Below are 23,401 nucleotides of genomic sequence, written 5' to 3' on the forward strand. Positions count from 1 at the left end.
ACTGTGTGAAGGAATAATGGATTGAACAGGGAGCATGAATGCTACCCTTGCGGACTGCCATCTCTCTCCCTGCTTTCGTACATCGCCCTCTTATTTGGGAAATTGAGGGTGATGTGTCTAGGGTTTCCACAATATAGGCATAGATGATTCTCTCCATCTTGTCTTTTCTTGTGGGATCAAGGGTTGGAATTTGCTATTGTCTATTTGTATCGGTTTGAGCTTGGTTTCTTCTCTAATTGAGTCTTTGATTGGGGCTAGGTTGCATTGGCGAGGCCTTAATTGTGCTCACTTTTCTTGCTTCCTCTTGAATAGTCTATTATCACACTAGCTGGCTTGCATGATATAAGCATTGAGTATTTTTTCCTTAGGCATAGTGAGCACGAGGTCCTTGTTGTTGTCATCTCCAAGACTCTATCTTAATTGGCTGATAAAATAATCCTCATGCCAAGTGAGGTCACAAATTAATTGCCTAAATTTAGATGCATAAGTAGAGGCACAACAGTTACCTCGCCGTGGCTTCTGAAGTTTTGTTTCTGCTACTCAACTAGTGTCTACATCTCCAAACGTGGAAGTGAGCTTGCAAAGAAACGCCTCATAGTTATGAAGTACTAGCTTATCCTTTTCCAAGTTTGGGGTGAACCATGATAAAGCTTGACCACAAAGAAAAGTCCCAATGATTCCCACCTTGGAAGCATCATCTGGATACCTATCCAGTTGCAGATGGATATAGAGCTTTACTTGTTGCAGGAATCCCCTAAACTTCGAATGGTCACCATTGAACTTATTTGCATGCTAATCTTGGGTTCTCTTGTTGGGGGTTAATAAACACGCAGAATAATTTGATCACTTCTTTTGTTGTTCTGTAAGTCTCAAATTTGGTCTTGCATCTCTTGAAGTGTATGTCCTAGATGCATAGGGTGTTCTATTTGAAGGTGTGGTTGTCGTTCATTCAAGTCTTAAATTTGTTGTTGGAGGTTTTGAAGGGAGGCCACGATTCTTTCAAGGGTCACCCCCATGGTGCTCAATAGGGCTAGAAATTAATCTTGCCAAACTATTATGGGAGCACTAGATGTGCTCAAGAGACTAGATTAGATGCAAGATTTGTCACAAGATTTTTAATTTTCAGATAATTCCACGTAGGGACACAAGGTATAATGATAACTTAACAAGATACAAAAAATCCCACAACTTGGGACTCTAGGTATAGAAAACAAGACTCGATAGGATATGTAGGATCCCACAACCCTAGACTGTAGGTATGGATACAAGATATCAGAATTACAAGATCTCCCTTGACAAGGATGAACAAGATAGAAGACAGTACTAGACAAGATCTCATACTATGAGATTACAAGGTGACAAGATAACAGGAGTGTAATGGAAGATAGGATAAGACTAGATACAATGATTAGATAAGAACTAGAACTGGAACTCAAAGTTACTTACTTGGAGGTCTCGACTCCTTGAGCTCCCAAGATTGGCATTGGCAAGACTAAGAAGCTCTATGGAAAACCTCTCCTTTTATAGGTGTTGGAGGGCAACTAAAGATCTTCTAGAATGTTCCATGATGACATCATCAATGATGCAAGTGATGACATGGCATATCTTCTAGAAGATTCTATGATGACACGGCAAGGTTAGATTTGCATGGTTGGCTTGAGTATGTCCTATTAAGGGTGTATTTACATGGGGTGTGGATTCATATGGCATGAGAAAGAATTAATCTGTACACTTGATCATAGCATGTCCATGTGGCAGCTATCATGGCATATATCCAACTACCCACCAATGCATATGTATAAGGGATCTTGGTCATCTTGGCCTTTTGCTCATCAAACTGTAGATAGTCGGCCTGAGTAACCTTCACATGAGAAGATAAAGGATAGCCCCAATAAGCTTAACATCCTGTAGATGAAACTGCTCAAGGACCTTCTAGATGTACTCCTTCTGTGTGACAAGTAGAGGAGTCCCTTAGAGCGATCATGCGTAATGCGCATCCCAAGAATATGTGAGGCATGTCTTATATTCTTCATCTCAAATCTATTCTTAAGGTAACTTTCAAGGCATCCAACTCATCATGAGCACTCCCAGCAATCAACATATCGTCCACATAGAGGATCAAAATCATAAGGTTGCCATCACGAGCCTTCTTTGTGTATAAACACGAATCCATATCACTACGAGAATATCAATGGCTCTAATATTAGTTGAAGGGAGTGAGCCCTGAAGTGGAAGCAAGGATCAGAAGCAAGAGCTATGGTGGAAGGCGAGAGAGAGAGAGAGAGAGAAAGAGAGAGAGAGAGAGAAGATGTGGGAACTCCAACAGTCATAATGTGTGATTGGCCTTCCCTTTATTCAAATATCACTAAAAGAATAAGGGATGAAGTGATAGTGATGGGTGCCCTCCAAGTGTAGTGTACACGTGTGTGGGTATGCGGGCGGGAGCTATCAGTGTAACTAATACACGAGCAGCTAGGCATAGACACCTTTACCCCCAACTGATCAATGCACACATGTCTCTTTCATCCTTATAATATAAAGATTGGGATCATGATCTAATCGATGGAACCCAATTTATAGAAAGAGCCAATCAATCTATTGATACCAAGGCCTAAGTGCTTACTTTGGGCCATAGAGGTGCTTATGCAAATTTGTAGATATGATCCTCCTTCCCCTACACATGAAAACTAGCAGGATGATCAACATAAATCTCCTCCTCTAAGACGATACCACTCAAGAAACCAAACTTTACATCCATCTATTAAATTGGCCATTGGTAATGAGTTTTAAGAGCCAAAACAATGTGCATAATAGACATATGGGATGTAGGTGCAAACTTCTCTGAGTAGTCTGAGTCTACCTTGTGTGCAAATCCCTTGCAACAAGCCTACCTTTGTGCTTGTACATGGTTCCATCAACTAGCTATTTAGTCTTATAGACTCACTTTACACCAATCACCTTTTTCTTCCTTGGATGAAGAACCAACTTCCAAGTTTTATTATCCTCGAGAGAATTGAGCTCCTTTTGCATAGCATGATGCCAAACATATTATGCAAGGGTCTTATCAAACAATAGGCCAATGATCCTATAGAATCCTTGACACAAGTGCACACTTCTCACATAGTGAATTACCCTACCTCTCGTAGCTTGGTTGATTTATGTGGGCCTATCAATGGAATAGGAATAGGCTCATCCTATTGTGATAGATTGGTGACTATCATGCACTTGTTTGAAATAGGTACTCTCCCTCATTGGGTAAAGATACACTCCCCTTAGTAGAAGAAGAGGGTTCCCTTAAGCATATGGCTCAATACCCTCAAAAGACACTTGAGAGGATGGGGAAGGAGTGGAAATACTTGACGACGATGATGATGAAGAAAAAACCATCAATTGTGGAACGGGAGCAAAAGATGGAGGAGGGGGAGGAGTCGTAGATGAAGAAGGGGTGCTAGTTAGCTTGGAAGAAAGGGCACGAGGGGGGGGATGGTTGAGAGGGAGGATCATTGATGATGAAGAACCAATTTTAGTATGAGCACCATCAATCGGATATCCAAGGTTGTAGCCTCATCAAATAGTGCATCCCTATTCACCTATACCTTTATTTTCTTTAGGTCATAGAACCTGTAGCCATTTGTGGTCATACTATAACCCACTAAGATGATTTTAACACGTACATGTGGCCATATTTTTTGGAGCACAAGAGCAATTTCTATGAGTGGAAGACATTTGTTACTAAGAAAACTTCTATGTGACTAGAAGACATTCAAACTTTTGTGAGTGGAAGACATTTGTTGCAAAGAAATCTTCCTTCAAGTTCAAGGGGTATAAGCTAGTCATGGTGAATAGTTTTGCTCTAAGGTTTTTGCTTATAGGTTTTTTTAGTGAGTGGGCATTTTGATGGAGTACTTCAACGTCCCATCTGAACACGGCCTTGAAGAATGGTGTGGTGGAGCATGCCAAAAAGACCATGCTTGAGATGACATGTTTGATGTTGGAGCATTGTGGTCTTCCTCACTCCCTTTGGGTGAGGTGGTTGCTACAACGGTGCATATCCATGACATGTCTTCGACTTTGACATTACAAGGCATGAATCCATATAAGGATTTCTTTGGGAAGAAGCCTTCCATGTGTCACTTTTGTATCTTTGTGTGTGAACTAAGAGGCAGCATATTATGAGACTACCTCTGCTTCTTGCCTCATAAATGTGTGGATGGGCCAAAAATCTAGAGGCTCCTCCTATAGCTTCTAAGAAGCCTTTTTTATCAAGTCAAACTTCAGGGGCCCATTACAGACATGCCAAATTATCCCAAGCTCATGAGAAGCCTATGCAGCAAGGGTGGTGAAGTTTTAGATCCCACCCTCCTATGTACCTATCCAAAGAGTAGAACCTGTAGAAGAATACTCAATAGTCACATCATCTTGGGTGAAACTACCCATGGACCTAGTTGTGTCAAAACATTGATAGAAAGAATGTTAAAACCTAAATTTGGTACTTAAGGAAATTAGATCAAAGAATCCTATCTATCTAACAAAGGAGGAATAGTTTCCCCTCCACAAATGGGTACAAAAGCATTGTTACCAATGGTGATAGAGCCCTAAGTCATGCAAAGTGAGGAAAAGCAAGGAACATAAAAATGATACTTTCAATGTATTTTGGGCACAAAAGCTTATTTTAATAATATAAATGCATTCATGGGGGAGGTGCTAACCCATGCACGAAGGGAGATTGTACCCTACCTTATCTTGTGCAAGTTCTTGGTGTTTTATTCTCTCATGCTATTTGTTTACTCTTATTTTACTTTCAAATATTGTTCCATCTTATGGTGAAGGCAAGAAACATTGGTATTAGAGCAACATGATTGGCTTGTGCATCAACATCAAAGATAAGGCATCCATCCATCTTGAAGGTTCCACATTGACTTCAAGGAGCAAAGCTATCTTAGCCTATTCTAAAAAAGAGGAAGATCAACTAAGACATTTTAGAGTCGTCCTTAATACCTTGAGGGCAAACAAGCTCTACGCCAAGCGGAGCAAATACATATTTTTCAAAAAGAACATCGAGTACCTAGGATTCATTGGTTTAACCAAGGGAATCTTAGTTGACCCTGTAAAAGTGAGTGATGTCTAGGAGTGGCCACCTCCCTAGACTATTCAAAAAATCTAAGGATTTATAGGGCTCACAAGATGGTACCATATTTTATCAAGGACTATGCCCTTATTGCCACTCCCTTGATTGAACTTCTCAAGAAGCAAACTAAGGTAATATGAACTCCTGCAGAGTAGAAGAGCTTTGATAAGTTAAAGAGATGCCTTAGCTCATCAAACTTTATCAAACTATTAACCAATGATCAAATGCTTCACACAATGTTTTATCTCCTAAAGTTGAAGGTTTCCAGGGGTGGTGCTAACATCAAGAAGTAAAGGTTAAAAACAATTCCAAAATTTGGTAAAATATTGTGGTAAATATAATTCCATAATAGGTCATATGTGAAGAGGCTCCAATATTCACGAGGCATGGCTTCTCCTTAGTTGGAAGAAGTAAGTACTATCTCCTTAACCTCAAACAAATGAACATAGGTTGACTTTGTAGCTATCAAGGTATCCTTTGAATCCTTGGAAGCTTCCTTTGGGTTCAAATGGGGGTACTTCTACTGACACTTCTCCTCTAGATGAGTGCTATTCCCACAATTTGGACACTTGGGCTTGGACTTCTTCTCACCCTTCATTTCATCATACTACTTATTATTAGCCTTCTTGTTCCCCTTCTTGTTCGCCCTCCTACACTTGCAACAAAAGATTTTGTAGAGCCGAATCCATTTTTTCCTATCTCTTTGAGTTGCTTGTCATGCTCTAAGACAAGTAGAGCTAGCTCTTTCTAAAGAAGAGCCCCATGTAACTTGGAGGTAAGAAAATTGGTGTAGAAAATATCATACTTTGGAGATGGCAATTGGTTAAGATAAACAATCGCCATGTCCTTCGAAGATACGATCGAACCTAGGGATGTAAGCTTGTCCCAAATGTCCTCCACCTTATTGACATGGTTCTTCATGGAAGTAGAGTTATCAACTAAGAGCATCTTGAATTTCTTCCCTAGGGTGATATAGTGGGCAAAGGTCTTGTGATGGCAGAGGGAAAAAATCTTCCCATGAAGTTGAGTTATCAACTAAGAGCATCTCAAGTTTCTTCTCTAAGGTGAGACAGTGGACAAAGGTCTTTTGATGGTGGAGGGAAAAAAATCTTCATCCACATCTCCACCATAGTCCACAACCTATGTACATGAACAAGGACAACATCCTATATACTCATGAAAACAAAGGACCTAGCTTGAGAGTTGAGGTGATCCTATAGAGCTACTTGGTCCATCATAGAAGCAATGGTGGGATCCTCCATGGGTTGAGGAATAGAGGTAGTAACAATATCCCAAATATCAAAGTTTTTGAGGATGCACTCCACTTTGCATGACCAAAGGGAGTAGTTCAACCCATCAAGGTGACCTTGTGTGGAGAATGAAGGAAGAATCGGAACCTTTATAGAGGGTACCATCATGGCAATGCAAGGGCCAGAAGGATATGCCCTTTGTGAGACATGCAAAAAAGTGGGGGGAGGAGAAGATCACTCTGATCTTCAAGACCTAATAAAGTGATGTTCCCTTTTTGAATATGGCACTGAATCTTCTTTCTTCATGTCACCTTAGTTGAATTCTCGACGTTCTCACTTAGTGATGATGCCATGTGAGAGAATGCAATGGAAAGGAACCATGAACACATAGAGGAAGGACAAGAGAGAGAAAACAAGGAATACGAGAATGCAGTGATAACTTTGCATTGAAAGCTTTAAAAAATGATGGATAGATCAATCCTTGTATGTAGCCCAAGGCATTAGGGAGGGCATTGGATTAGGGTGATGACAATGACAACACTAGAGATGGAGAAGGGTTGAAGACCAAGTGTGATGTCGACCTGCAAGACAAGTGAGTGGCTATCCAAGTGTGGGGGGATATAAACAATTGCCTACAATGAAATATGGCTTACCAGCTATAGTTGGCTAGTAAAATGATGGTTGACTTGCATGAAATTAATAAAATAATGTTGGACATAAATACTGAGTAGACCACTCTAATAGATGCAAGATAGCCACCCCATTGGCAACTCGAAAAGAAATGTGGAGAATGAAGATTGCCCTTTGCCAATGTGAACACACCCTAAACTCACTAAAAAGAAATGCACACTAACATAATGAGCTAAAATAAGTAAGATAATCCCTCTTCATCCAAGTTTGAGAGTCATGAGCAGAATGCCTTTGCAATGCTACTTGATTTTCTAGACAATGGGGTACTTGAGACATTGGCATTAAAAGTCCAATTGAGGTAGGATGAACCTTGAAATATATTTCCATTTTGCCATATATGAATATAGTGACTTGAAACATTGTAGACACAATTATTGAATGACATGGGTTTAGAATCTTTTTATGCTAGGGGCATTGCAATGTTTTTCTTTGGTGTCCTCATGGTTGTTCATGAAAAAAATAGCCAACTCTCATTAAAAAAAATGTGTTTTGCCATTTTTTCATTGATTGAAATTGTGACTACATCTTAGCAACCTCTTCATGTGATGCCTCTCAATTGACCGAGGCTCTATCTATGCATGGACAGTGTTGGCTCTTGGATTCGAGTGCGTCTTTTCATGCGATCCCCTACCATGAGTGGTTTCATATCTATTGCAATGCATCTGGTTTTGTGTACTTAGGTGATGATCGGTCTCTTGCCATTGTTGGCGCTGGTGATGTCACTCTACAATTTTCCTCTAGTAGCACTTTTGTTTTGCATAATGTACATCACATGTACCTGCACTGACTAAAAGCCTTATGTCTATTGGGCAGCTTGATGATGTAGGTTATCGTATATGCTTTGGTGATTCTGCATGTAAGATTGGTGGTAGGCTTGTTCTTGCAAGAGGTGCCAAGTCTGGCAGCCTCTACTCCTTGGTTGTATCTTGTACTATTGACCATGTTTTGTCAATGGGTTCTATCCCACATGTATCTCTCTGGCATGCTTGTCTTGTGGGCATATGTCCCTTAAGAGAATGAAAATGCTTAATGCTTTGCAGTATCTTCCACCTTTTGACTACTCACATTTTGAGTCATGTGATCACAGATTATATGGCAGAGTGACTAGGAATTCACATAAAAAGTCTGATATTCCACACATGGGTGAATCTTTAGCTCTCGTGCATTCAAATGTATGTGGACCCATGCCCTATCAGTTATTAGGGGGTGTGAAGTACTTTGTCACATTTATTGACGATTATTCATGTAAGGTTTGGGCTTATTCCATAAAGCAGAAATCTCATGTCTTGGCCGTCTTCCAATGTTGGCTTGCTCTCATAGAGAATGAGTCTGGGCATTGTTAAAAAGCCTAAGGACCAATAATGGGGGTGAGTATGTCTCACATGCCTTTGAGCATTTTTGTGGCGTGCGGGGTATTAAGCATCAGTTGACTGCCCCTTACACCCCTCCCCAGAATGGTATGGCGGGCTGAGTGCATGAATAGGACTATCCAAGAGAGGGTCCATAGTATGCTTAGCCAAGCTAGATTACCATAGCATTTTTGGGCTGAGGCAGTTAGTACTGCCATACATATCATTAATTGGTCGCCTTGCAGGTGGTATCAACTTTCAGGTTGCAAAGGAGGTATGGATAGGAAAGCCTCCCTCTTATGCTCATTTTCATGTCTTCGTATGTGAGGCATTCTTTCATGTGCCCAAGGACAAATGCAATAAGATGGATCGTAAAAGTATGAAATGCATTTTCCTTGGCTATGGAGATATAACTGAGATGGGTTATCATCTTTGGGATCCACAGGCGCAGAAAGTGATCCGCAACCACCATGATGTTGAGTTCCATGAGGAAAAAATACATAGGCAGCCTGAGAAAGTTGTTGAAATATGCAGGATTATTTTTTCGAAGGAGCCATGTACTCCCTATAGCCACCTGAACAGCCTATTGCAAGAGTTTATGTTCATGTGTAGGATATTAGACAAGATGTTAGAGACATGCAACACAGCCTACATTGAGGCGTTCTACTAGAGATAGATGACCTCCTGGCCGTTACAAGCCCTCCATAAATTATGTCTTGATTACATATGCCGGGGAGCCTCTCACCTATGATTTGGCTTTACATAAGATTGACAGTCACTCTTGGGAGAGGGCTATGTAGTCTGAGATTAACTCATTACATAAGAATCATACGTGGGATTTGGTTTCCTTGCCAAGTGGCAAGAGGGCTTTGCCTTGCAAGTGGGTGTACAAGTTAAAAAGTACCTATGGATACCCCACACCAACATACAAGGTCAGATTGGTAGCAAAGGGTTTTAAGCAGGAGCATGGTGTTGACTTTGGTGAGGTCTTCTCTCTTGTGATTAAGATGACCACCTAGTCTTGGCTTTGCCTACACAGCTTGACTTGGACTTGTATCAGTTGGATGTCAAGACAGTGATTTGCATGATGAGATATACATGGAGTAGCCTAAGGGCTTTTCAAAGCGTGGCAAGGAACACCTAGTGTGTAGATTGAGGAAGAGTCTTTATGGCTTGAAGTAGGAACCTAGGGAATGGTACCATAAATTCAATGCATTCATGCAATCACATGGCTATAGCCATAGTGCTATGGATCCATGCTTGTACACAAAGAAAGCCCATGATGATTCATTGCTAATTTTGAGATTCTAGGTGGATGACATGCTTTTAGCAAGGAAAGCTCATGATGAGCTAGATGCTCTTCAGAATCAACTCAAGAAGAGCTTTGAGATGAAATATCTGGGATAGGCCTCTCATATACTTGGTATACACATTACGAGTGATAGGTCTCAAGGACTACTCTCTTGTTCACAGAAGGACTATATCCATAAAGTCCTTAAGCGCTTCCATATGCAGGATGTGAAGCCTATAAAAATGTACTATAACAAAAAGGATGAGGCCAAACTGAGGCTTAACCTCATGCTTTAACCTCTTCGAACATTCACGCACATAAATCTTATTTTTCCATATTTTTTGAGCGCGAAAATCCTATTTTTTTATTTTTAACTATTTTTCCCTATTTAATATTCATAGAAAATAGGTATTTTCTGATTTATTTGTGTTGTCTTATTATTTTGACTGAAACTTAACATTTTCTCTGAGTTTATTCCATTTCCACTCCTTTTTCCCAACTCAAAATCGAAAAAATCACTAATTTCCATTGAAAAATGGCATTTTACGGGTTTTAAAGAATTAATAACGGTTCTAAATCATCACGGGTTCTGCATTTCTATAGTTATAACCCTCAAACATGACGCAAACAAGATTCAAACAAAAATTCCTTCTCATGTGAAGGTATCACAAGCCGATTGTCCGTAGATAGATGAGCAGATGGCCAAGATTCCCTATACATCCACAGTGGGCAATCTTATGTATGCCATGATAGCCACCCATCCAAATATTGCATTTGCAATTGGTGTTGTGGAATGTTATATGGCTACACCTAGCAGGAGGCATTGGGATGCCGCGAAGGGTATCATCAGGTACCTAAAGGGCACTATTGATCTGTGCATATGTTATGGCAGCCAGGATACAGGAATCGTGGGATACAATGACTCTGACTGTGCAAGACATGCAGATAGTAGGAAGTCCACTTATCTCTATGTATTCACTTTTTCTAGAGGTACTATTTCATGGATGTCCAAGGTGCAGAAATGCATGGCCCTTTCTACTACTACTACAGAGGCCGAGTATGTTGTCGCCACTAAGGCTTGCAAGGAGGCCATTTGGTTGGATTGTTTGGTTGCTAATCTTGATATTGCAGATGCTATCCCTACACTACATTTGGATTCTATGAGTGCTATCCAATTATCCAAGAATCTGGTCTTCCATGTGAAGATGAAACACATTGAGGTGAGGTATCACTTCATTTGTGAGGTCATTGAGGACATGTCTATTGACCTTGTCAAGATCTCAACTGACCAGAATCCTGTATACTTGCTTATGAAAAACCTCTCTACAGAGTGTTGTGCCTTTCTTTTCACTTCTCATAGAGGCAGATTTGCCTTTAAGTGGGAGGGGGTAAAGCCCCTTTGCCTAGCTACCCGTGTATTACTACACTAACAATACCCGCGCCTGCACACTATAGGCGACGGCAAGTGCCATCACTATCACTTTATTATTTATTCTTTCAGTGACATTTGAATAAAGGGAAGGCCGGTCACACATTGTGATTGTTGGAGTTCCCACATTTGGAGTCTCTCTCTCTCTCTTGCTCATGCTTCTTCCACCATAGCTCTTGCTCCCACTCATGCTTCCACTTCAGGGCTCACCTCCCTTCAGGTCATAAGAGAACACCTATCTCTATCCATATCTATGCAAAAGGAATAGTCATCCAACTTGCCACCCAATCAACATACCTTCCTCCTTGTCATTGAATCATGTTACTACTTATAGCATGCCTTTCTTCCCTTCATAATTTTGATCACATATCAACTTTAAGATGTCCAAAAATCCAAGGTTTTAATCACAATTATTGATAATAAACTATAGCCTCAATCTAAAACATACAATCGTAGAGGTGATTGGGCATCTATTTTAGTAACATGGCTATATGCATTAATAGGATGAAAAATATCTCAACATTTCTCAAAAACCATATTCCTAGTCCAAGAATCTCAAAATGCAAGAGTGATATTGTCTTTGTGAAAGTAAGAAATTTGAACTCTTTATTCCATGATCGAATTATGTGAAAGCAAGAATTTTGAACTCTATATTCCATGATCAATTTTTTTAAACATATGTGAACTCAATACAAATGTCCTAATCCCAATTTATCATAGGTTTTGGGTTTTTTAGTAGACTCTTAAAGTGTGAAACTTTTGAGCCTCAAGCATGAAAACTAATGAGGTTTGGTCACATCTTCAAAACCTATATTGTAAGTTGGAATACATTAATAGACACCTCCTTTGCACAAAACATCACGTTCCTTAACTACATTGTTGGTGCTTTCATAACAAGCAAGAATGCTTATGGAATAGAGTCTGTTGACTTTGCACAAAGCCTTGACATAGAAAATGTGGTGATACTATTGAAAGAATAGTACAAAGACCCACACAATGAGCCACCCTTTTTTGCCATACATATGAGATTCTGACAACTACATCCACTTCCATGGATTCCATGACTGCTTTGCCTCATGTGGTTGAGCATCTCCTTTAAGAATATTTTCTACATATGAACAAATCTAATAATATGTGTACATGTTTGGGTTGACTACCTTGGATATATTGTATCAACCTTTAAAAGTACTTCTTGATCTAAAATATTATATAAGGCACTTGTAGATCACTTGTCACTTCACAATTACTTGTATAATACCTTTTCAAATATTAGTTTGCTCTTATAGACACCTACCAAGGTACTCAAAACAATAACATTAGTCCCTAAGTACTACTTGGCTAACTACCTTGGATATCTTATAGTAGCTTCCACAAGTAGTTCTTGATTTAATATACTACAAAAACCACATGCAAGTGTACTTTTCAATTCACAAACTACTTGTATAGTATCTTCTCAAACATTACATTAGTTTGAGTGATTAAAGTTACATGCTACAATACTCAAAATAGTAATATTAATTACACTAGCTATTAACCATACTCCTCAATTTAAAGTCGTATACACTAATTGTTTTAGCATGAACTCTTTACTTGAATAGGGCACTTTCACATAATTCATAGTTTTTTGGATAATCAATATGATTACTTCATCAATGTAAACTTTTGGAGGTTACAAACTTTAAAAAGTAGGATATTGAAGGAGCTATTGAAAAGTCTCCCTTCTAGCACCAATGCAATGTCCATTCCTTGGGTTGCTTTTTTGCCAACATTTTAGCATTGTTCTACATACATTTAGCATATTCCAATATTTCTTGATTTCTTGAGTAAATCACTGGCAAACATTTGTGATCTCTATGACCATGTCTCTACATGGTTCACTAGCCAATTTCACATTACAATTTCAACTTTATGCTAAAACCTTTATTCCTAGCCGATAATGCACTCCCTCTAGAATCTAACCCAAGGCAAAAATGAACACTAACTTGATACTACTATCATGGGTTGTCTAAATCCAATCGATTATTATCCATGTTAAAAGTAACATATTCATCTCTTGGAACTTTCCTCTAAATAAAACACATATTCAACCACAAAATCAAGGTATGTATATTAAATTTACTTACATCTCTTGATGGCAACTCAATGCTTCCATGAAATACCACAAAAATACAAGATAAAATGTTACAGAGGTACCATCATCTATATCAAAAAGATTTATTTTCTTACCTTATTCCAAGTGGGTCCATGTCCCTTTTCTCCTAGCTTGTCATTAGATTGCGCTATTGCTAGTTGAGTAACAAATCTTGAAATTTGTTGAATTTTCATTCAAGAACCAAAAATTTTAATTTAAATAGTGCATCCAATGATTTTCACAAAATACTACCAAAGTTCACTACATCTTGTACCACCTTTGTATGCTTTCACCCCTAATCCAAAAGGAAGCTCTCATATCCTACTCTTACTCTAATTTTGCTTCCTTCATCACATCCATCTTTATTTGGCAACATGCATCCTCTCAACCACCCAATTACATTTGGATGCCTCTCCTTCTTTTGTAATGTGCTTCCAATGAAGCTTCTCTCTCTCTCTCTCTCTCTCTCTCTCTCTCTCTCTCTCTCTCTCTCTCTCTCTCTCTCTCTCTCTCTCTCTCTCTCTCTCTCTCTCTCTCTCTCTCTCTCTCTCTCTCTCTCTCTCTCTCTCTCTCTCTCTCTCTCTCTCTCTCTCTCTCTCTCTCTCTCTCTCTCTCTCGTGTTAGAAATTTTAATGTTGGTAGCAGGTCCCATGACTTTCTCCAAGAAAACTAATCGCACTAATAAATGATTCAATAAAGTTGTGTGCAAAATGATGCTAACTATGCACCTTCTATCATAGGCCTAGTCCTCTAGATAACATTTGTTTATATGGCTTAGAGGCACACTACATGTGATCAAGTGTCCAAACTTAAGTATAGCTCTCAGGCTCAACACAAAGTTCATTGGAACATGTTACAAATCCCCCTTGAAAGAGATAACTCCATCAAGATTCAAAAGAAATACAAAGGAAGTACAAGTCATTTTGGATTAATATCTTAGTAGAACTATCCTAGCCTTTATTGCCTATCTATCCTAAAGAATTGAAGAGAGCCTCAAATCTAGCAATTTCTTCCATGTACCAAGGGACTTGCCCCCCCAATCTTTCGATTCATTATTACTATTGAGTATACATCACCTACTTGTGCAAAACATGTGAGAGGCACCCCTATATATGGATCATACCTCATCTCTTCCTCCCTTTGAATACACCTCCCTTACACTCGTGTGGTGCCATATATACCCATGGTGGATCTACATGCCCTAATGTGGAAAATAAAATCCTCCTCTCCTTCTCTAAGCTTAAGTATAGTGGTGTTGAATGCAATTCAAGTTTAATTATGTGAAATGGCATTGAGTGTCATTCAAGTTTGATTATCTAAAATGGCTAGAATCAATTATTAATGCATAGCACTATGAATCACTAGCCAATGATTAATGGATCTCTGTTTATGATTGGCTACCAAAAGCTAGCACTAGGTAGCATTAGCTAGCACTATCCCTAAAAATCTTGACTAGATATTCTTGTATTTATGATGTACTCAAGGTTTCCTAAGGTAACTATTTAAGGAAGTCAACTTTATGTTTCATCAATATTTCTTCCTAATTATACCTTCAAAGTGCCATTCAAGTTTATATATGTGTAAGTGGTGTTTGATAATGTGTAATGGAGTGAAGTGCCATTTTCAAGCTTGATTTTGTATAGTACCTAACATTAATTAACAATGCATAACACTAAGAAACACTAGTTAACAATTGCAGATGTCATGTGTTGTATGCACTAGCTAGCAATAAGAAGCACCAATTAACATTTCCAATCAAAGAAGACCACATATGTGTGCACAAGATAGCACCAATTAGCAATGCATAGCACTAGAAAACACTAAGTAATAGTCCCTAGCATAATAGATCTCATGTGTGTGGTGTCTAGCAGTTGTTAATTCTAGGTAGGACTATCTAGCACTAGGAAGCATTAATTATCATTACCTAGCATAAAAGACATTTGTGTGTCGTGGCTAGTACTAATTTGTAATGCATGGCACTAGGGAGCACTAGTTACTAGTCCATAGCATAGTAGACCTTCTATGCATGCAATAGCTAACATGTTAACACTAGTTAGCACTACCTACAATAGAAGACCACATCACATTTGTGTGCAATGGCTAGCACTAATTGGCAATACATATCACTAGAAAACATTGTTTATCACTATTTAGGAGAAAGGACATCATCTGTTGTAAAGGAACAGACCACATGCCCATCATCTCTCTTTGAGATCCATATGAATAAGGTATTGATTTAAAGAATCGATCAAATGAATGCAATTCTACGTAGTAGAGGAGCTTGCATGCAATTATCATTGCCTCAATTAAATGTTTTTCATGTAATTTCTTTTACATAGAAGGAGCTCTACATAGAGCCCAATGCCAAATGATGGTAAGGGGCTTTTGAGAAAAGATGAAATGGAAAATCAACCACATTCAAACCCCCCCCCCCCCCCACCCCTGAGCGTGAAAACACACACACACTTTCCCTAGTTTGAAACTTAAAAAATAGAATGTTGCATATAGGTGGCAAAAGAAAGTTGGAATTCACATACAATCCTTTTTATGTAAGTCTTCCGACATAGCACTATTATATGCTATGGGTTATTTAGGTCCTTCCTTCAGAAGTATATGGAATGCAATGACCCATGAAACATAACAAAGGATCTCTTATTTTCAAACTTGGCCTTCATTCGTCACCTAAGAAGATAGTATTTGCTTTCTTAGTTACCATAGCAAAGTTGCCTATGACTTAGGTATTTTCAAATTGTTTGGCCTTCATTTGTCACCTAAGAAGATAATATTTACTTTTTTAGTTGCCATATAGCAAAGATACCTATAACTTAGGTCTTTTTGTCAAGTGTTGGCAAACAACTAAAAATCATAGTGTTTTTGTTGGATGCCAACTTTTAGGATTGGCCAAGTGCAAAGCTTCTACATAATGTTATGGAGCATTGTCTATTGCAATTGCATTTCATTATGCTCATAATATACTTCAATTACCTCTTAAACAAAATGTGCAATCTAATAATGTTCTAAGGAGCCCTATATAGAATATCAGTATTGGTAGAATGCATAAGTAGTTCCCTCTTGATTGACCAAGACCCTTATTATGTTTTCTACTCCATTGATGTGATTTAATAGAGGAGACTGCTCTATTTAGAGAATACATTTCTTTTCTAGTTAATTTAGGTGTGTTTATACTATGCATGCAGCCAATTCTCAGCCTTCGCAATGGCCAACAATCAATGTGTACGATTGTAGCAGGGTAGCCTATCTTCCACAAGGCAACATCATTTTGTGCTTCAAAGGGGACTGATCATCTAATTTTTATCCAACCGACTACATTTTAGGGCCCCTAGGTTGCTACTTGCTAGCTTTTGCTCTTTTTGGCTATATATAGCCAGTAGTCATTTTGGGGCAAATCGTTCTCTTCTTCCACTTGCATGGGCATACTCCGACTTGGCCATTCTTCTTCATCGATTGCAAGGATTGCTAGTTGCACACTGTCTCCATTCACTATCTCTGTCACCGTTCACTTTCTTCGATGCCCTCACTGATGCTTTGGTCTGCATGTAGGGACTGATTAGTCCACCATTGTATTCTTCGTTTTAGATTCAATCCAAATTTCTCATTTCTTCATGTTGTCTTCTCTCTTCTCCTTTTCTCTATATGTTCATGTTTCTCTTCTATTGCACACTCTCACATGATATCATTGCCTAAGTGAGGAGAAGAAGGTTTTCTTCATAGAAGACCACCCTACTACTAAAAATGCAAATGTCGAACCTACTACAAAAAGCGTAAATTTTGTGTTTTACAAGGCCTTTCGACAAAGGCAAGACACCTACAATTGTGTTCTTGCAAGTGTAGCTGATTCTTTTCTCCATTAAAGCCCTTCTATAGCCAAACGCAACAGATAATGTGTGTTTGCAAGTTTATAAGTATGGAATATCACTAATTCCAAGGCTTCGATGTTTTATATGAGTCTATTCATACTCCCTCTGAGAGGCATATTATCATTGCAAAGATAATCGAAGGTCCCAAGCTTGCTTTGAACGAGAACCCTCTCTTGCTAGGTCACACAAATCGCAACAACCATCTCCTTCCCCTCTCTTCATGTCTCCCATAGGGCCCGTCCTTCTAGCCCTAGGATGCCTAAGATAGCACCCTCATTGCAAGTGCCCACTCTCTCCTTTGCCCAAAGAAGACCAACTAGATGGATCTAATTATTCGCTTTGGTCTTATAAGGTGGAATGCATTCTTGATATCTTAATCATTGGGAGTTTGTTACCCATCTTGTGGAGAATCCCAAAGTGTGATTGACAATGGATCATGCAACCCTTAGGGATGGGCTCAACTCTAGAGCCCAATCCTTTCTCTTCATGAGCCTGTAGGACTGTCCTCATACATGTACACTAATTGCAAATAGCGACAAAAGTTTGGACAAAACTTGCTTTTTTGTATTATCAAAAGACACTTGACACCAGATTACCTTAGAGAAGGAACTTTGAATGCTCAAACTTGATGACTCTCGTTCCATGAAGGATCACATCAAGTTGGAGGATACGAGGAATAAGCTTGCATCCCTTGGTAGGATGATATCTCTAGAGGATATGGTGATGATTCTATTGATGCAATTACCATCTCTGAAGAATGATGTCTTCTACACCAACCTTCTTATATCAAGGACGTGAGAGACTCTTCTATGGGAGAAGCTAGCCCCACTTGTCTTGGAGCATGACGAGCATCTCAATGAGGTAGAAATTCCATGAAGGCTTTCATAGCAAGTATGGGAGGAAGGAGGAAGAAGGAGAAATCCAAGCCAAGCCTAAGGAGAAACAAGAGAGTTCTTCAAGCTCCGACACAAGTTCAAAGAAAGCCAACATGCCCACATTATGGAAAAGGAACACATCGCAAGGAAAAACATTGAAAAAGGTACTTCACCTTCGTCTAGGAGCTAAGGGTGGAGCCAAATCATTTGAGCTTTCTTGTACCTCTACACCTATAAACCATGAGTCTGTGTTCATATCCACCTGGTAAGAGGAGCCTTCTTCAATAGAGAGACCTTGGCTTATGGACCATGGTTCTTGACATTGGCTTAAGGACTATGATGATTCCAATCATACAACTCCAAAGGGAGCTTTGCTACAAGATCTTTGTCCATCTAGGGATCTTATCACTATTGATTTCCCTCCTCTTCTTGCTATCTTCTATCTTCTACTTTTTTCTCCATGTTCATGTTTCTCTTTTGTTGCACTCTCAAAAACATGCATCGATTTAGCAAAGTGCCAAACAAGTTGATTACATGGCTGCTTTTACAATCTGTTATTTTTTGCAGTGTCTATATTGCCCAACTAATCACCACTCCACAAATGAAATGAAGTATAGGTTGATGACAGTCACCCAAGACAGCAAACTTCGTTACATGCATTAGGCCGTGAATATCTAGTCCAAAGCTAACCTCCAAAGAGAAGAAACCATCCATGTCACACTGTACCCATCTCCATAATGAATGAACTATGGAGGCACAACTACAACGGCATGGTTTAAAATCTCCATACTCCAAAGAGCAGCAATCTAAAATGAGAGATTAAAATGGATGCCCAAACGTCCTTGTATAGGGGAAATTTCAGCATTTCCTACTGAATAAAACAAATGCCTTTCCATAAACAAATCTTTCTTGAGCCATCACTGTGGAATAGAATTAGGCCAAAATGCATGGTATTTTATGTTAATGTGGTCCTTTAATTTCAGTGACTTGACAGCTCTATCCACCAGCCAAGGAGCTCAGTTAATCACACCTTGCGATGAGCCAACTCACATCAACCACAAATGGCATTGGCATACCTCCTTGGGCTCTTGCTGTACAGTGTAAGCTACAGAGTTCATCAATGGAACCATGCATCTAAGCTACTAGCAAGTACTGAAGTTAAAAACTTCTGACAGCTTGCTAGAAAACATGAAACATCAAAAAGCCTTCTCTGAACATTTATTTAATAATGAAGCACTGCATTCATTGGATTGGAATCTTTGTTGAAAGATATGTTGACAAACTATCCACACCATAGCACATCAAAAGACTTGTGGAGACATGTCTTTAACAATCAGACCCTACATTCATTTGGTTGACATATTTCCTTGTAAGAGGGATGTCAATACATACATAAAACAGACAACTCACACCTCCAAAATTTCGGATGTCTTATAATTCCATGCAATGTTGAACTTGCACCTTGCAGCATATAGCAGTGTTGTGCACAAGAACCTGTCCACTCAAGCCACTACTTCAAGAAATTATATCCAGTTAATTAAACAGGGCTCTAGACCTTATGATGGCACTTACCAGAAGGCATAAAAAGCCAACAATCAGCAACAAACCAAAGGCTGGACTTTATCAGTCCTGCTAAGCAATCACCAATTACCAGCCCCACCATACAATCACTTCAACTGCAGTGAAAAGGATTGTTTTTGGAAATTGATGTGATTGCAGCTGGGCTCTAGAACTTGTGATTCCACCCCATACTGAAAGAACAAAAGCCAATTTGGGTGCAACAACACAAACAAGGGATTTGAAACTGTGAGAGCTGGGTTGGACGGAATCTACATTAGCAGGGAGCAGAAATCAACATCTCTGCGCAATCAAGTCAATCTCAAAATAGCAAGCATATGTAAACAGCTATATAGATATGTCAGACAGATTAAGAAGATCAATGCTAGCTCTGACACCCGCAAATACAAAACGAGGACAAAGAGCACATTTCTGCAGCACTGCAAGAGCTGGGTTGGACAAAATCCGCATTACCAGGAAACAGATAATCAGCATCTCTGGGTTACAATCAGCATTTCCTTGACAGTAAACTCTAATAGGCGAATAAATCAAGTCAACCTCAAAATAGAATATGCATAAAGCAATATTGATAGCTCATACAGATTGAGAAGATCAACACTAGCTCCAAAACCTGTAAATACAAGACAAGGACAAAGAGTGCATTTCATACAAGACAAGGACCAAGAGCGCATTTCTACACCATGTCATGCACATTGCAATGAACACTAGATCCAAAACCTGCAAAAACAAAACAAGGACAACACATCTCTCGGCCTCTTTTGGAGCCATGCCACCTGTGAAAAACCTTCCAACAGCACCAATCATGCAGTCAATACTCATCCATGAACAAACAAGTTTCCCACCTTGCCGTAGACTGGCTCATAGAGAGGACTGCCTTTCATCAAAAGCAAGGAGCCATAAGTTGTGCTTTCAGTGGTTCATCCGCTAACTTTGGCCACTAACATTACCACTTCAGAGTAGCCTCAAACTTGAATTGCTAGCTAGAGCATGCATGTGAAACTATCCAAAAAGCAAAGGACCTGAGGACTACAGAATTTGCTATTTGAGCATCCATACATCAGCAGACTTTCAACATTCAAGCCACGCTTTCTTCTCCAAAATCAGGACTTTTAGTTCTGAAACAAGTACACAATCTCAAGGTCAACATTTCTCATAACCTCTGAAACAAGTACACATTCTGTAAGTCAATGTTTCTCATAACCTAAATCACCCATAGGGTCCAAATCATACAGACTGCACATCAAAGTTGTGAGGACAACAGAAAAGAATCTCATAATATTGATCTTTGTTATTCATGAAAAGAAAATTTTGGAGATAACATGCAAAGATGGTGCCAGCAAGTTTCAAAAAAGTTCTCAGCTTCATCCCAGCTATGCTGCATCTAACAGAGCACACTAATCACCCATAAGGCCCAAGTCATACAGACAAGTAAAGATGGTTCCAGCAAGTTTCCCTAAAAAGCTCTGTGCAAGAGTCCTAGCCTCCATGCTGGCCTGAACCTAAGTAGAGCACCTTGAATTCACAAAGAACAAGAAACAAACCAGTACTCACATTACAGGATGGCCAACATGGTTGCCAGCCATCCAGTTCAGCATACAACAGGCACGTGCCATCCTTCAGGCACTATAGTATTTGCAAGAACTGAAGAGAACAGTCTCTGCAAGCATGAGACAAACCTGTAATATTTACTCTGCATTTAAATCATTAATAAAAGCTTCATCGTAAATTTAAGCATCATCCGCACCGGATCATTATTTGCAATAGTGTTAGCCTGGTCACAGGGCTAGCACGACAATCTAACAAAACTTTTCCTGCAGTATAACTTTTTTTGTATAGATGAGTCTGCATATAAAATGTGCACAGCAGTCTGATCAACTCTGCTTTCAGTTAAACCAGGAAATTGTGATGAAGTTATCTCATATTCCAAAGAACTAATGGACTCAATACAGAACAATCAAAGAAAACTGACCCTCCCTTGTAAGAGAGCACATACTGAATCAACGGCATAGCCAACTAAACCTGAGAACAGTAAGTCTATGCAAGCACAGAGCTTGCAAGCTGTGCAGCACATCAAACACTCCGGCAAAAGGACAATGAGATCTCCCAGCCCTAGAGATCTGCCATAAAACCAGAAGATGTGTTTGCCCACCATTACAGTAATTAATAGCTTCACATCACCTTCCTCTTTGAGCGCACCCACAAACCCTGCTCTGCTTCCATCAGAATCTGATCACTGTGCAGCCTCAGGCTTTCGCAAAACAAGTAGGTGCATAGGAGTAAAGATTCCAGTCTCCCCACCGCGTGAAAGATAGGCAGCAGTTTTAAAGAGCATCTCGTGCACATCAACAACTCCCTGAGGAGCAATCCCAAGGAAAGACAACAGTGCAATAACAAGATGGTTCCGGTAATAGGCGAATCGGCCCATCTTCAGCCTCTTCCACCACGGCTGTGAAGGAGGCAAGGCCAAATCCTTCTCCTCAAGTAGTTCAAATCCAACCTCTCTTGCTATCTCTACTATCTGTGAATAGCTTCGCAGTCCAGGAAGAGCATCTCCATGTTCAATTCCATGGATGATTTCAACATGCTCTGCATTATCAGGGCAAAATTTGGGAGTGGTAACCCATTCGTAGGTCACATAAAGCTTTCCCGGCTTCAGGACACGGTAAATCTCCGCATAAACATCTCGAAGCTGGGGGGCATGGCATGTGGCCTCGATGGAGTAAGCACCATCAAAAGAATTTTCAAGGAAGGGCATGTGGAGAAAATTACCGCAGATGACTTCACACAGCCCATCCAGGCCTGCTTTCTTGTTGTGGCTCCTGGCACGGGCGACCTGGTAGTCATTGATGGTGATCCCAACAATATTAGAGCCAGAATGTGCCGCGATGGCACGCATGGGGCCTCCAACACCGCATCCTGCATCCAGGACCTTGTCACCGGGCTTGATGTGCAGAAGGTCAGCAACACGCTCCTCGTGCAGGCGGGTCTCCTCACGGTGGGACTTCCCAGGGATGGCAGGCGAGAAGTGGAAGCTCTGGCCCCAGCCCCACTCATAGATGTCCGTAACCAGGTTGTAGAAGGTGTCCACCAGTTTCGGGACCTTATCCGGGGTGTCGATCTGCTTTGGCTTCTCAAAGAAGGCGGCATACTGCTTGTAGTTGTCTGCAACCTCCTCACGGGCGATGGAGCCGCCACCGAGCTCGACAGCAGGCTTGCCTTTGGTCTCAGCAGGGCCAAGGACGCAGACAACATAGTAGACGAAGGCAGCCAGGGCGAGGGAGACGGCAACGAGGACGAAGGTGAGGGGGTCTGAGGCCATGGCCAGGGGGGCAGCCATAGCCATAGCTCAGGAACAGGGGAGGAACGGGAGAGGAGCAGGGGAGGGGCAGCGGGGCAGGAGCGCAGGTGGGTCTGGAGAATGGGACGAAGGCAGGCCTGGGCTGGGGCTTTCACCTAGTGGGTTATTGAGGTGAAGGGCCTGCGCATCTCACCATAGCCTAATTCTGTGTGTTAATAAGAGGGGTTCCAAAAGCAGGCGAAGAAGGCTGTGTTATGGTGAAGATACACGAGATCTAAAGACTTTTGGACACTACCGGCATCGACCGGCTCTCCCGGTTATTCCAGCCACATTTCGCTGGCCCACCCCTCTTTGTAGTCTCCACATCGATCTCATCTCCTCCAGCTTAAGAGCCCTTTCACACGCCTCCGGAAAGAGACAGAATGAAAGCATGTTTTGGGGCCGTTCACACCAGGCCAAAGTAAACCTATTGGCATAGTCACACATGTGAGATCGCTTACTCAC

The 23,401-nt window shown here is 40.3% G+C and overlaps 1 protein-coding gene across 1 annotated transcript; it reads right to left on the minus strand.

Annotated features, from left to right (window-relative positions):
- Nucleotides 1-21,486: 21,486 nt before the first annotated feature.
- On the minus strand, nt 21,487-23,146 carry LOC148010717 (24-methylenesterol C-methyltransferase 2-like). Its single transcript, XM_087671243.1, has one exon. The coding sequence runs from the start codon at nt 22,940-22,942 to the stop codon at nt 21,830-21,832; it is 1,113 nt and encodes a 370-aa protein (XP_087527369.1). The 5' UTR covers nt 22,943-23,146; the 3' UTR covers nt 21,487-21,829.
- Between the last annotated feature and the right edge of the window lie 255 nt (nt 23,147-23,401).

Source organism: Lygodium microphyllum, chromosome 29 (genome assembly GCF_053477565.2).
Source record: "Lygodium microphyllum isolate KBCC chromosome 29, Lygodium_microphyllum_v1.1.10, whole genome shotgun sequence".
In the NCBI taxonomy this organism is placed as follows: Eukaryota; Viridiplantae; Streptophyta; class Polypodiopsida; order Schizaeales; family Lygodiaceae; genus Lygodium; species Lygodium microphyllum.

What these genes read in the sequence shown, in the direction of transcription:
- LOC148010717 (XM_087671243.1), bottom strand. Translation starts at nt 22,942, where the DNA reads ATGGCTATGGCTGCCCCCCTGGCCATGGCCTCAGACCCCCTCACCTTC.